This window comes from Pseudophryne corroboree, chromosome 1, assembly GCF_028390025.1.
Source record: "Pseudophryne corroboree isolate aPseCor3 chromosome 1, aPseCor3.hap2, whole genome shotgun sequence".
In the NCBI taxonomy this organism is placed as follows: domain Eukaryota; kingdom Metazoa; phylum Chordata; class Amphibia; order Anura; family Myobatrachidae; genus Pseudophryne; species Pseudophryne corroboree.
This window is the reverse complement of record NC_086444.1, coordinates 712,152,657-712,165,079: the sequence shown is the minus strand read 5'-3', so window position 1 is coordinate 712,165,079 and position 12,423 is coordinate 712,152,657. Positions and strand designations below refer to the sequence as shown.

Here is a 12,423-nt window from a genome sequence, read left to right as displayed (position 1 = left end):
TTGTGGCTACAGATACCTTGGCTGTTTCAAAATCTCTCGATGTAGTCAGAGCTTTGAAAATTTATGTCGCCAGAACGGCTCAAATTAGGAAATCAGAGGCTCTGTTCGTCCTATATGCTCCCAACAAAATTGGGGCTCCTGCTTCCAAGCAGACTATTGCCCGCTGGATCTGTAATACGATTCAGCATGCTCATTCTATGGCTGGATTGCCGTTGTCGAAGTCAGTGAAAGCCCATTCTACTAGGAAGGTGGGCTCATCTTGGGCGGCTGCCCGAGGAGTCTCGGCACTTCAACTTTGCCGAGCGGCTACATGGTCAGGTTCAAACACTTTTGCTAAGTTCTACAAGTTTGATACCCTGGCTGATGAGGACCTTATGTTTGCTCAATCGGTGCTGCAGAGTCGTCCGCACTCTCCCGCCTGGTCTGGAGCTTTGGTATAGACCCCATGGTCCTTTTGGAGTAGCCAGCATCCTCTAGGACGTAAGAGAAAATAGGATTTTAATACCTACCGGTAAATCCTTTTCTCCTAGTCCGTAGAGGATGCTGGGTGCCCGTCCCTGTGCGGACTGTTTTGCAGTAGTATTGATAGTTATTGCTTCTGTTACATGGAGGTTGTGTATCGGTTATGTTCAGCTTGTTGCTATTTTTAGTTCATGCTGTTAACTGGTATTGCTTAAAAGCCATGTTGTACTGTGTGTTGTGGTGTGGGCTGGTGTGTTTCTCACCCTTGGTTAACAAAAATCCTTTTCCTCGAAATGTCCATCTCCCTGGGCACAGTTCCTATGGCTGAGGTCTGGAGGAGGGGCATAGAGGAGAGGGAGGAGCCAGTTCACACTCATTCAAAGTCTTATAGTGTGCCCATGTCTCCTTCGGATCCCGTCTATACCCCATGGTCCTTTTGGAGTCCCCAGCATCCTCTACGGACTAGGAGAAAAGGATTTACCGGTAGGTATTAAAATCCTATTTTCACTGCACCCCTGTATTTTACAGCATACAGGCCAGTGTACTTTTATTTTAACAACAGCACCCCTGTAATTTTAAAGCATACAGGACCAGTGTACTTTTATTTTAACAGCAGCACCCTTGTATTTTTACAGCATACAGGACCAGTGTACTTTTATTTTAACAGCAGCACCCCTGTATTTTCACAGCATACAGGACCAGTGTACATTTATTTTCACTGCACCCCAGAATTTTTACAGCATACAAACAGGGCCAGTGTACATTTATTTTCAGTGCACCTCAGAATTTTTACAGCATACAAGACAGGGCCAGTGTACGTTTATTTTCACTGCACCCCTGTGTTTTTACAGCATACAAGACAGGGCCAGTGTACATTTATTTTCATTGCATCCCTGAATTTTTACAGCCAACACCCTTGTATTTTCACTGAATACAGGACAGTGCCCCTGCCCCCTGTACAACACAGTGACAGCCAGGACAGCACCCTAACTTCACAGGGACACCACAGTGACAGGAACAGCACACCTGCAGAGTACACACTGACAGCATCCAATGCCACCACCCACAGAGAGAGACAGAGGTCTCTCTCCCTCACTCTCAAAGTTAGGAGTGAAAATGGCGGCGACGCGCAGCTGTTTATATGGAATCCAAAACCCGCGAGAATCCGACAGCAGGATGATAATGTTTTGCCTCGTTCTGGGATCCGAGTCTGGCGGGAAGTCCTGAGCTAGACTCGGATTCTTGCTCGGAACGTGATGTTCAGGGGGGTTCGGCTCTCTGAGAACCGAACCCGCTCATTTCTAGTTAGAACTGACAAGACTTTTAGACTGGGCACAGTGTCATCTTAGTTCTCAAAGCTCTGAATGTACCAGAAAAAGACAACTGTGTTGCAGACTTTCTCAGCAGACACAAGGTGTTGCCAGGAGAATAGGCAGTGGATGCCAAGAGCTTTCAAGAGATTGTAATAAAGTTTGGACAATCCCAGGTGGATCTAATGGGCACACGTCAGAACAAAAGAAAACAAACCAAAAAACACTTCTTCTTTTTTGTAGATACCATTCACCGTGAACAAGCAGAGTACACATGTTCTCCCTAGCATGGAACTTTATACTGAAATATGTGTTCCCTCCTTTATTTCTATGATTGCTAATGTCATTTAAAAAAAAACAGAAAAGAGCAAGTTAAAGGGATCGTAATTATTCCTTACTGACCAAGGAGAGTGTGGTTCCCAAAAGTGGTGAGCATGGCAGCAGAGAGTCTATGGATGTTACCACTCATACCAGGTCTATTATACCAGGGCCATTATTCTATCTAATCCTGAACAATTTTCATTTAATAGTATGGAGGAAAGGATTGTCAGAACAAGTTATTCAGTTTCTTATGCAAGCAAGAAAGAAGGTATCCTCTAATTTATTACAGGATCTGGAATACTTTTATCTCATGGGCCGAATCTGAATTTAATGTCATGAGAGTTGAAACACCCCAAGTATTACACTTTCTATATTATGGGTTGAGATAGGTCTGACTGTATCAACCACTAAGATACAGATAGCAGCATTGAGATTGCTGCTGGATAGGAAACTGTCTGAAGACAATCTTGTCAAACGTGTCTGTCAGGCTACTGTATGAAAAGAATATGGTCTTGTGTCAAATCAGTCCTAGCCCCATGGGATCTGAATCTGATACTGAACTTCAGCCAGACGGGTCAGTGAATTACAAGTATTATGGGCAGAAGGGTCCTCTCAATATCTTGCCAGATAAAGTTGTTCTATGAACAAATACAGCTTCTTTACCTAAGATAGTGTCAGCATTTAATTAAATCAGGAGATTATTTTGAACACCTTTTTCCCATAACCTAAAAATAAGAAGGAAGGAAGGAAGGTTGCATATGCTGGAGGTATTGCGAGCAATTTCTGTCTATTTGGACAGAGTAAGACTTTTGGAAAACAAAGTATTTGTTTTACATGTAGGCATAAAGAAAGGTGATGCGCCCATGAAGCAAACTATTGCCAGGTGGATTAAGGTGCCGATTACTTGTGCATGAGAAAAGTGATCATAAAGTTCCAGAAAATCTGAAGGCACACTCAACCAGGGTTGCTGCAACTTCCTGGGTTAAGGAGGCTCAGGTATCAATGAAAGACATATGTAGCCACCTGGCCGTTTGTTCACACTTTCTTTAGTCACTATGGAAGTGGCTGGTGCCCATTTTGACATTTATGTCCTTGAAGGGGCATTGCAATGTATAAAATTGGGTCATTAAGCTTGCTTTTTTGTCTGTTGGACTATTTGTTACCTTCCCTATATTATTATGCTTTGGTATATCCCAGAGTAATGGCTGCGATGAAGTAGTGTAGAAGAAAATAGCAAATTATACTTACCGATAATTTTGTTTCCTCAAGATACTTCATGGCAGCCTATAATATACCCTCCCTTTAGTGTGTGTTTTCACAGGAACTGAATGTGAGGAGACACTTAAAAGACTGAGGAGGAAGGGGAGGAGTGACTCTTATATACCCTAAGTGGGCGATCCCTGAAGAAAAAAACTTCCTGTCTAGAACTAGGGGGATGGGATGCAATCCCAGAGTAATGGCTGCCATGAAGTATCTTGAAGAAACAAAATTATTGGTAAGTATAATTTGCTATTTTCTCTGCATCAGCAAAGAATAGCTCAGCATATGCTTTCTGAGTCTCATCTGTAAAATAGGAGGCAAGCTTATCAGCCAAAGTATCCACTGGCTACTTTAAGCACTCTGCCACCCTTTCAAATATTAACAAATACACCTCTGGGTCATCTGAAGCAGACATTTTCTTTAGATGCCCTGCAGCAGTTGTTGTGCCCATTGTTTGGGTCACCAATTGTAACATTTGTTCCTCTGTCTTTTGAAGTGAGGCTAGCAAATTTAAAACAGTGCAAAAAAGTTTCTCCATTTTTATAGTGGGAGGGGTATAAAAGAATGTAGGTGCTTTTAAATAAGAAGCCAGTTTTCACAAACAAATATGTCTTTAGTACTGCACACAGTAAATACAATACACTGTTTTTTTTTTCTTTCTAGCAATGCAGGGGTTGAACCATACTTGCCTACCTGACCCTCTCCATGAGGGAGAAAATGCTATGTTCCTGGACTTTCCTGGTAATGTATGATTGCCATCACCTGTGGTGAAACACCTTTCTTCTCAATTAACTAGCTCACCACAGGTGATGGCAATCATACATTACCAGGAAAGTCCAGGAACAGAGTATTTCCCCCCTCATGGAGAGGGTCAGGTAGGCAAGTATGGGTTGAACAGAACACAGGAAGGGAACCTTCCCCCCCCTCCCCTCCCCCCGTTTTTTTAGCCTTTCAGCAGTGCAGTGCTTAATTCACCTCAATGAGTGAGTTCTGCTCTGATCAGTCACCAGGTGAGTTTGATTACGCAAGTAGGCACACCTACGTTGCATGTATGTATGTATGTGTATATATATATATATATATTTATACAGTATATATATTGTTTGTGTTTACCTCCCAGCCTGAAAGTTGTCAGCCAGCCCCTGGCCATAGTGATAGTAGAATATTATATGCTACAAATATTGCGGTCATTATTTGAGTAGCTGTCCGAGTGGGATAGTAGGAAAGATGAAAGGAGATACCACTCCCCCATGATGTAATGTCTGGTAACACAAAATTTGCGCAGGGTACAAAGTTGTACATTAATGGGTGATGCATTGGTTGTTTCTCTAGCTTTAGTCCAAAGGGGTGACTTAAGCTGGGTACACACTGGCCGATATATTGGCAGTTCTATTGAACAGCCAATATATTGCGGGTCCATCTTTAACAGACCTATCACATCGGCCCTGCTGCACAGCCGACGGGCAATATGTCATTAGATATATTGGCATGCCGGTGTGTGTGTACAGACGGTCAGCCGACCTACCCGTACACAAGCTGCAGGAGTCGGTGGTGACTGACAGCTGAACTGGGCGGGCGTGTTTAACGCCCGCCCAGTTCGTGGCGTCAGTCCCCGAAGGATCGGGCAATGGCCCTCATTCCGAGTTGTTCGCTCGCTAGCCGCTTTTCGCAGCAGTGCACACGCTAAGCCGCCGCCCTCTGGGAGTGTATCTTAGCTTAGCAGAATTGCGAACGAAAGATTAGCAAAATTGCGAATAGACATTTCTTAGCAGTTTCTGAGTAGCTCGAGACTTACTCTGCCACTGCGATCAGTTCAGTCAGTTTCGTTCCTGGTTTGACGTCACAAACACACCCAGCGTTCGCCCAGACTCTCCCCCGTTTCTCCAGCCACTCCCGCGTTTTTCCCAGAAACGGCAGCGTTTTTTCACACACACCCATAAAACGGGCAGTTTCCGCCCAGAAACACCCACTTCCTGTCAATCACACTCCGATCACCAGAACGAAGAAAAAACCTTGTAATGCCGTGAGTAAAATACCAAACTTCTTAGCAAATTTACTTGACGCAGCCGCAGTGCGAACATTGCGCATGTGCAGTTAGCGGAAAATCGCACCGATGCGAAGGAAAATAACGAGCGAACAACTCGGAATGAGGGCCAATGTGTATGCACAGCACATTGCCCGATCCGGCATTAGATATATCTGCAGATCATTTGATCTGCAGATATATCTTTAGGTGTGTACCCAGCATTAGACTCTAAATAAAAGGTTTTTTAAATATTTAAAGTGTATGTGTGGCTGGGTGTAGTGGTGGAGGGATGTAGTTGAGGCTGTCAAAAGAAGCCAAAGAGCCCCACACTTGGTATACAGTCTATCATTAGTATGCAAAGTTCCTCATGCATGCAATATTACAGATGCGTTTTTGCCTGCTAAGATGGGAGGGTGGTTTTATTAGTATCGTGTATATATGATAGCAATTATTGTCAAATTACATTTTTTATCAGGCTCATTTCTTTCAGTTTTAAGCATACTTGCCTACTTTTTGTGTCACCTCTTCGGGATTTTTCTTTTCACAGAAGTTGTCTGGGCACTCGTGACCCGTACTGTGCATGGGATCCAGTGAAGAGTCTCTGCGTCTTTACTCCTTTCAGAACCTGGTAAGATATATTAAAAATAATGTATGTACTAACATAATGCATATACATAGAACTTTGAGATATTTTACATTAGCATGTTGAAAAATACAAGTAGCTAATGCTCACATAACTGTATTTACAACACACAGAAAAGAAGTCTGCAGAAATCTGCAATTGATATTGTCTATGGGAAAAAGCGTATATAGCAGTTATACAGGACAGTAGAGGGAAGAGAGCTTCTGAATATCCAAATCTTGAACTACAGAGAAAATGTAGAGCACTAATAGGGTCTGATGAACATGCAAATAACCATAGAGCCATAATAAAGCTAAAGAATCAGTTCATATGAAACAAGTAAGAATTTTCACCGTATGTATGTATATATACTGTATATATACAGTCACGGTGCCAGTACAGTGTCGCTCAAAGACAGAGTGCTGCTGTAGCTTTGTGCCGTCCGGCAATTGCTGGAGGCTGGGAGCTGCGTACTAAGGAGATGCGGCTTTCAGGGATCACTGTGCCAATGCAGATCCCGCTGCTCAGGAACAAAGTGCTGCTGTAGCGGGTGCGTGATTCAGGGTATCAACAGATACAGAGTTCTAACGTGTTTCGTCACGTGTCCCGTGACTCTTTCAAAGGTGTATATATACACCTTTGAAAAAGTCACGGGACATGTGACGAAAGCCGCCTCTCCTTCACACGCGGCTCCCAGCTTCCCGCAATCGCTGGACGGCATAAATCTCATCTCCAGGCAGCTACGTTGTGGACACTGCTGGACCTATCAAACCGAGGGTAGATGCTAGAATCAAGTGGGCTAAGGGACCTTTTCCGTAAGGGGGAGGAGTTACGACACAAGGGGGAGGAGCTAGGCCAGCGGGATAGTTCCTCTACTATCCACGCCACCAACTATTACCTTTAGTAATTAGGTGGTGAGCGAAGCGGAGCGGAGCCCGTAGCTCCTCCCCCTGGTGACGTAGCTCCTCCCCTCAATACGTCACAAGGTCCCTTCAGCCCCTCCGATATAGAACCAACCATCAACCGAGGACGCTCGGTTGTACCAGCCCACAGGAGAGGTATTTCAACCTTGCACTTATCTATTAAGTTCATTTCTAGCATGGCAAAATAATCTGTATCACGGGACTGCAACAGTTGCATACTGCTAATTAGTGGAAAACCGAATTGTGTCCACCTAATGTGACTGTGGACTCTCATTCTCTTCAGAGTGTATTTACTGGATACATTGGGGTAAATTTAATAAGGTGGGAGATTTTTAGAACTGGTGATGTCACCCATGGCAACCAATCAGATTCTTCTTACCATTTGTCTAGCTGCTTCTAGCAGATAATAGATATAATCTGATTGGTTGCTATGGGCAACATCACCAGTTCTAAAAATCTCCCACCTTAGTAAATTTACCCCATTGTTTCTTTTGCTGCTACTCAGTTACCATTATTGGTTTGACACATTTAATTTTTATTCCATCAGGGTGCAAAGTAATACTACTATTTCATGGTATCAAATTAGGTTTTTATTAAATATTTGTGTGCATATATGTTTTAATTTTTTTTTAAATAAACCCCCTTTTTTATTATACACGTCGGCTCTCTGTCTCTACAACTTTCCCTGCTATTTTGCGCAGCTGTTTTTTCTTTTAATTTCTATATCTGCTATATAAACACAAACACAGTGTTTTTTACGGCAGCGCATAGGTCAACCTCATTGCATCACTTTTTTTTGTTGGCAACAGCCTGCCTGCAGCGAGGGACTAAGGGGGGGGAGCAGTGTCCGCCCTGCGGGGTCTGAGCCACTGACTCCGCTGACTGGACACTGAGCTCCTGAGGGGTCGGATCGTTCTCCGCCACAGGGGACCGCTCGCCCCAGCAGCATGCCGCCAACCCCTTACAGAGCTGAAGAGTGGTGAGTGAGACACCGCCCCCCTAGCAAGCTGGGGGCTGGTGTGAAGATGGAAGCAACGGGGAGGGAACGCAGTATTAACTGCGCTCCTGTGAAGTTCCAGAGGCATATGGTGCGGCGCTGTGAGGGGCGCCCTGTGCCAGCGCTTACCCCCACACTGGTCAGCAAGTCTGTCGGGGTCCACTGGTCTCAGCCAGCACATTTCTCCTCAGGCCAGTATAATCTATGAAGAGTGGGAAGGCAGCGCTATTAAGGGGGCAGAGCTTCTCCTCATTTTCCTGCCTGCACAGCGCTGGATGGAAGAACAGGTCCCTCCATAGCAACTCCAGCTATCAGTACACGGTACCAGGGGGTTGTAGAAGGGGGAGGAGGCTGTAAAACGACTGTGTCTCCTATTAAGGGACACAGTCTGCGCTGACAAGGGGTCTCCCTTTGCTGAAAGCGCTGTGTGTGGGTTGGCTCTGATCTCTGTGTCTCTCTTGCCATTTTTGGAGGTGAAACTCTGTCTGCCCCCACCTGTGTGTGTGTGGAGTGTTTGATGGTCTCCTTTAGCTATGTACAGGGACACTGTGTCATATGCTGCAGTGGATTTATTCTCCCAGGATGATCCCATTCCATGTAATCAGAATAGCACTGGTTTAGCACAGATACCGGCAAGGGAACCAGAGTGGTTTTCCTCTATCAAATCTTGGATTTCTCAGATTCCTGACAGGGTTGCAAGTAATGAATCTGCAACCCAGGTATTACAGAGCTCTATGGCAGTATGGCCTGTTTCTGGTACCCCAGGACGCCCCGCTATATACCCCCAGAAACGTGCGCTTGTGCATGTCACACAAGATGACACGGATACCGATTCTGACACTACAGATGGTGATGGGGATGTGTTGTGGGGGTCCGCATCTCTTGCAAAGGGGGTGCAATTGTTGATAGAGGCTATCAGGGATGTGTTAAATGTTAATGAAACCACACCTGAGCAGGTTGAGGAGGCTTTTTTCAGTGAAAATAAAAAAAGCCTCGCTAACCTTCCCTGCGTCAAGGGAATTGAATGCTATTTTTGAAAAAGCATGGGAAAACCCAGAGAAAAAATTCCAGATCCCTAAAAGGGTCCAGGTGGCATTTCCTTTCCCTGAGGAGGATAGGAAAAAGTGGGAAAACCCACCGATTGTTGACACCTCTGTGTCCAGACTCTCAAAGAAGGTGGTTTTATCTGTTCCAGGATCTACCGCCTTAAAGGTGCCGGCTGATAGGAAAATTGATAAAACATGCTTAAATCAATGTATACTGCTTCAGGGGCAATATTACGTCCCACTATTGCTGCTGCATGGATTGCAAAGGCAATAGTAAAGTGGTCGGCTACCTTACTTGAGGATTTGGATACTATGGATAGGGATGATGTTGCATTGCATACATGATTCTGCAGGTTTTATGGTAGAATCCATGAAAGACCTGGGTTCCATGGCTGCGGGAATTTCTTCCATGTCTGTTTCAGCTCGTCGGGGACTGTGGCTGCGCCATTGTACGGCCAACGCGGAATCCAGAAGGAGTGTGGAGTCCCTACCCTATACAGGTCATGCTCTTTTTGGGGAAGCTCTAGACGCGTGGATATCCACCGCTACGGCGAGTAAGTCTCCGTTTCTTCCCTCAGCAGCACCTGCTCCGAAGAAATCTTTCTCTTTATCTGCAATGCAGTCCTTTCGGCCTAACAAACCTAGAAAGGCCAGAACATCCAGTACCTTCTTTAGGGGAGGTCGGGTTAAGTCCAAGAAACCTGCCGCTGCAGGTTCCCAGGAACAAAAGCCTACTTCGGGTACGCCAAAGTCCTCCGCATGACGGTGGACTGCACGCCCTGGTGGTGGGGCCAGTGGGAGCGAGACTCAGACACTTCAGTCATGTCTGGGTATCGCCCGGCCTGGATCCCTGGGTGATAGATATTGTGTCTCAGGGATACAGGCTGGAATTTCAAAGTCTCCCTCCTCATCGCTTTTTCAAATCAGGCTTACCAACTCTGTTGGAGGACAGCATGGTACTACAAGACGCTGTCTAAAAGCTGGTGGAGGCACAGGTCATTGTGGCAGTGCCACCTCACATGCAGAACAAAGGTTGCTATTCGAACCTTTTCGTGGTACCGAAACCGGATGGTTCGGTCAGGCCCATTCTGAACCTAAAATCATTGAACCCCTTTCTAAAGGAGTTCAAGTTCAAAATGGAGTCTCTCAGGGTGGTGATATCAGGTCTGGAAGAAGGGGAATTCCTGGTATCACTGGATATCAAGGATGCATACCTCCACATTCCGATCTGGCTGCCGCATCAGGCTTATCTCCGCTTCGCATTGCTGGACTGTCATTTCCAGTTCCAGGCCCTGCCATTGGGCCTCCCCACAGCACCGAGTGTGTTTACCAAGGTGATGGCGGAAATTATGATTCTCCTCCGCAAGCAAGGGGTAAACATCATTCCATATCTGGACGATCTGCTAATAAAGGCATCGTCCAAAGAGAAGCTACTGCAGTCCATTGTTCTCACAACACGACTGCTCCAGAGTCACGGTTGGATTCTGAATCTTCCAAAGTCACATTTGGAACCAACCCAGAGGTTGTCATTTCTGGGAATGATCCTGGATACGGAAGTGCAGAGGGTGTTTCTTCCGCAGGAAAAGGCATTGGTGATACAAGCTATGATCCGGGATGTCCGGAAGCCACCCCGGGTGTCGCTTCATCAATGCATTCACCTATTGGGAAAGATGGTGGCCTCTTACGAGGCTCTCCAGTATGGGAGGTTCCACGCTTGGACCTTCCAACTGGATCTCCTGGACAAGTGGTCAGGATCTCACCTCCACATGCACCAGAGAATTCGTCTGTCGCCAAAGGCAAGGATTTCACTCCTCTGGTGGCTCCAATTGCCTCCCCTTCTGGAGGGCCGCAGGATCGGGATTCAGGACTGGGTCCTTCTAACCACGGATGCGAGTCTCCGGGGCAGGGGAGCAGTCACTCAAGGAGTAACCTTCCAAGGACGGTGGTCAAGCCTGGAAGCCGGCATGTCCATCAACATCCTGGAACTAGGAGCCGTCTACAACGGTCTTCTTCAGGCGGCCCCTCTACTGAGAAATCGGGCCATTCAAGTGCAGTCGGATAACGTAACAACAGTAGCTTACATAAACTGACAAGGCGGAATGAAGAGCAGAGCGGCAATGTCAGAGGTGACAAGAATACTCCTCTGGACAGAAAAGCACGCGTTGGCGCTGTCAGCCATCTTCATTCCGGGAGTAGACAAGTGGGAAGCAGACTTCCTCAGCAGACACAATCTCCATCCAGAAGAATGGGCACTCCATCCAGAGGTGTTCAAGGAATTAACAGATCTTTGGGGCTTACCCCAAATAGACATGATGGTCTTTTGTCTCAACAAGAAGCTTCTGCGTTATTTTTCCAGGTCGAGGGACCCACAGGCAGTGGACGCCCTGGTGTCTCCGTGGGTGTTCCAGTCAGTGTACATGTTTTCACCACTCCCACTCATCCCAAGAATCCTAAAGCTCAAGCGATCCTCATTGCCCCAGACTGGCCAAGAAGGGCTTGGTACGCGGACCTTCTGAATCTACTGCAAGAAGAGCCGAGGCCTCTTCCTCTTCGGGAGGACCTGCTGCAGCAGGGGCCGTTTGGCTATCAAGACTTACCGCAGCTACGTTTGGCTGCATGGAAGTTGAGCGCCTGATTCTTGCTCGGAAGGGCATTCCGAAGAAGGTTATTCCTACCCTCATACAGGCTAGGAGAAGGGTAACGTCTAAACATTACCATTGTATTTGGAAGAAATATATCTCTTGGTGTGAGTCCAAGAAGTTACCTATGGTGGAGTTTCAACTGGGACGTTTCCTCCTCTTCCTGTAAGCAGTAGTGGATATGGGTCTGCGGTTGGGATCTGTGAAGGTCCAGATTTCAGTCCTATCCATTTTCTTTCAGAAACAATTGGCTGCCCTCCATGAGGTTCAGACCTTTTTGAAGGGAGTTCTGCATATCCAACCTCCCTTTGTACTGCCTTGGGACCTTAACGTGGTGTTGCAGTTCCTCCAGTCATATTGGTTTGAACCTCTACAGGAGGTAGATGTCAAATTTTTTACATGGAAGGCGGTCACTTTGTTAGCCTTAGCTTCTGCTAGACGTGTGACCGAGCTGGGGGCTATATCCTGTAAAATCCCATACTTGATCTTCCACGAAGACAGAGCTGAGCTCCGGACGCGTCAGCAGTTTCTTCCGAAGGTTGTGTCGGCATTTCATATCAACCAACCTATTGTGGTGCCCTTGGCTACTGACTCCTCAATTACTTCAAAGTCCTTGGATGTCGTAAGGGCTCTGAAGATATATGTGAAGAGAACTTCTCGTCACAGAAAGTTCGACTCTCTGTCCTATATGATCCCAATAAAATTGTGTGTCCTGCTTCTAAGCAGACGATCTCTCGCTGGATCAGGTTCACTATCCAGCACGCTTATTCTATGGCAGGACTGCCGTGTCCAAAATCTGTTAAGGCCCACTCTACTC

At 46.1% G+C, this 12,423-nt stretch overlaps 1 protein-coding gene across 2 annotated transcripts in view; it reads left to right on the top strand.

The window, feature by feature from the left end:
- SEMA6B (semaphorin 6B) overlaps window positions 1–12,423 on the top strand; it is a 536,302-nt gene that overhangs the window by 498,392 nt on the left and 25,487 nt on the right. For both annotated transcript variants that reach the window (XM_063915087.1, XM_063915079.1), the window contains one exon: window positions 5,927–6,007. In XM_063915087.1, the coding sequence (XP_063771157.1) occupies window positions 5,927–6,007 (81 nt within the window). The remainder of the gene's footprint in view (window positions 1–5,926; window positions 6,008–12,423) is intronic.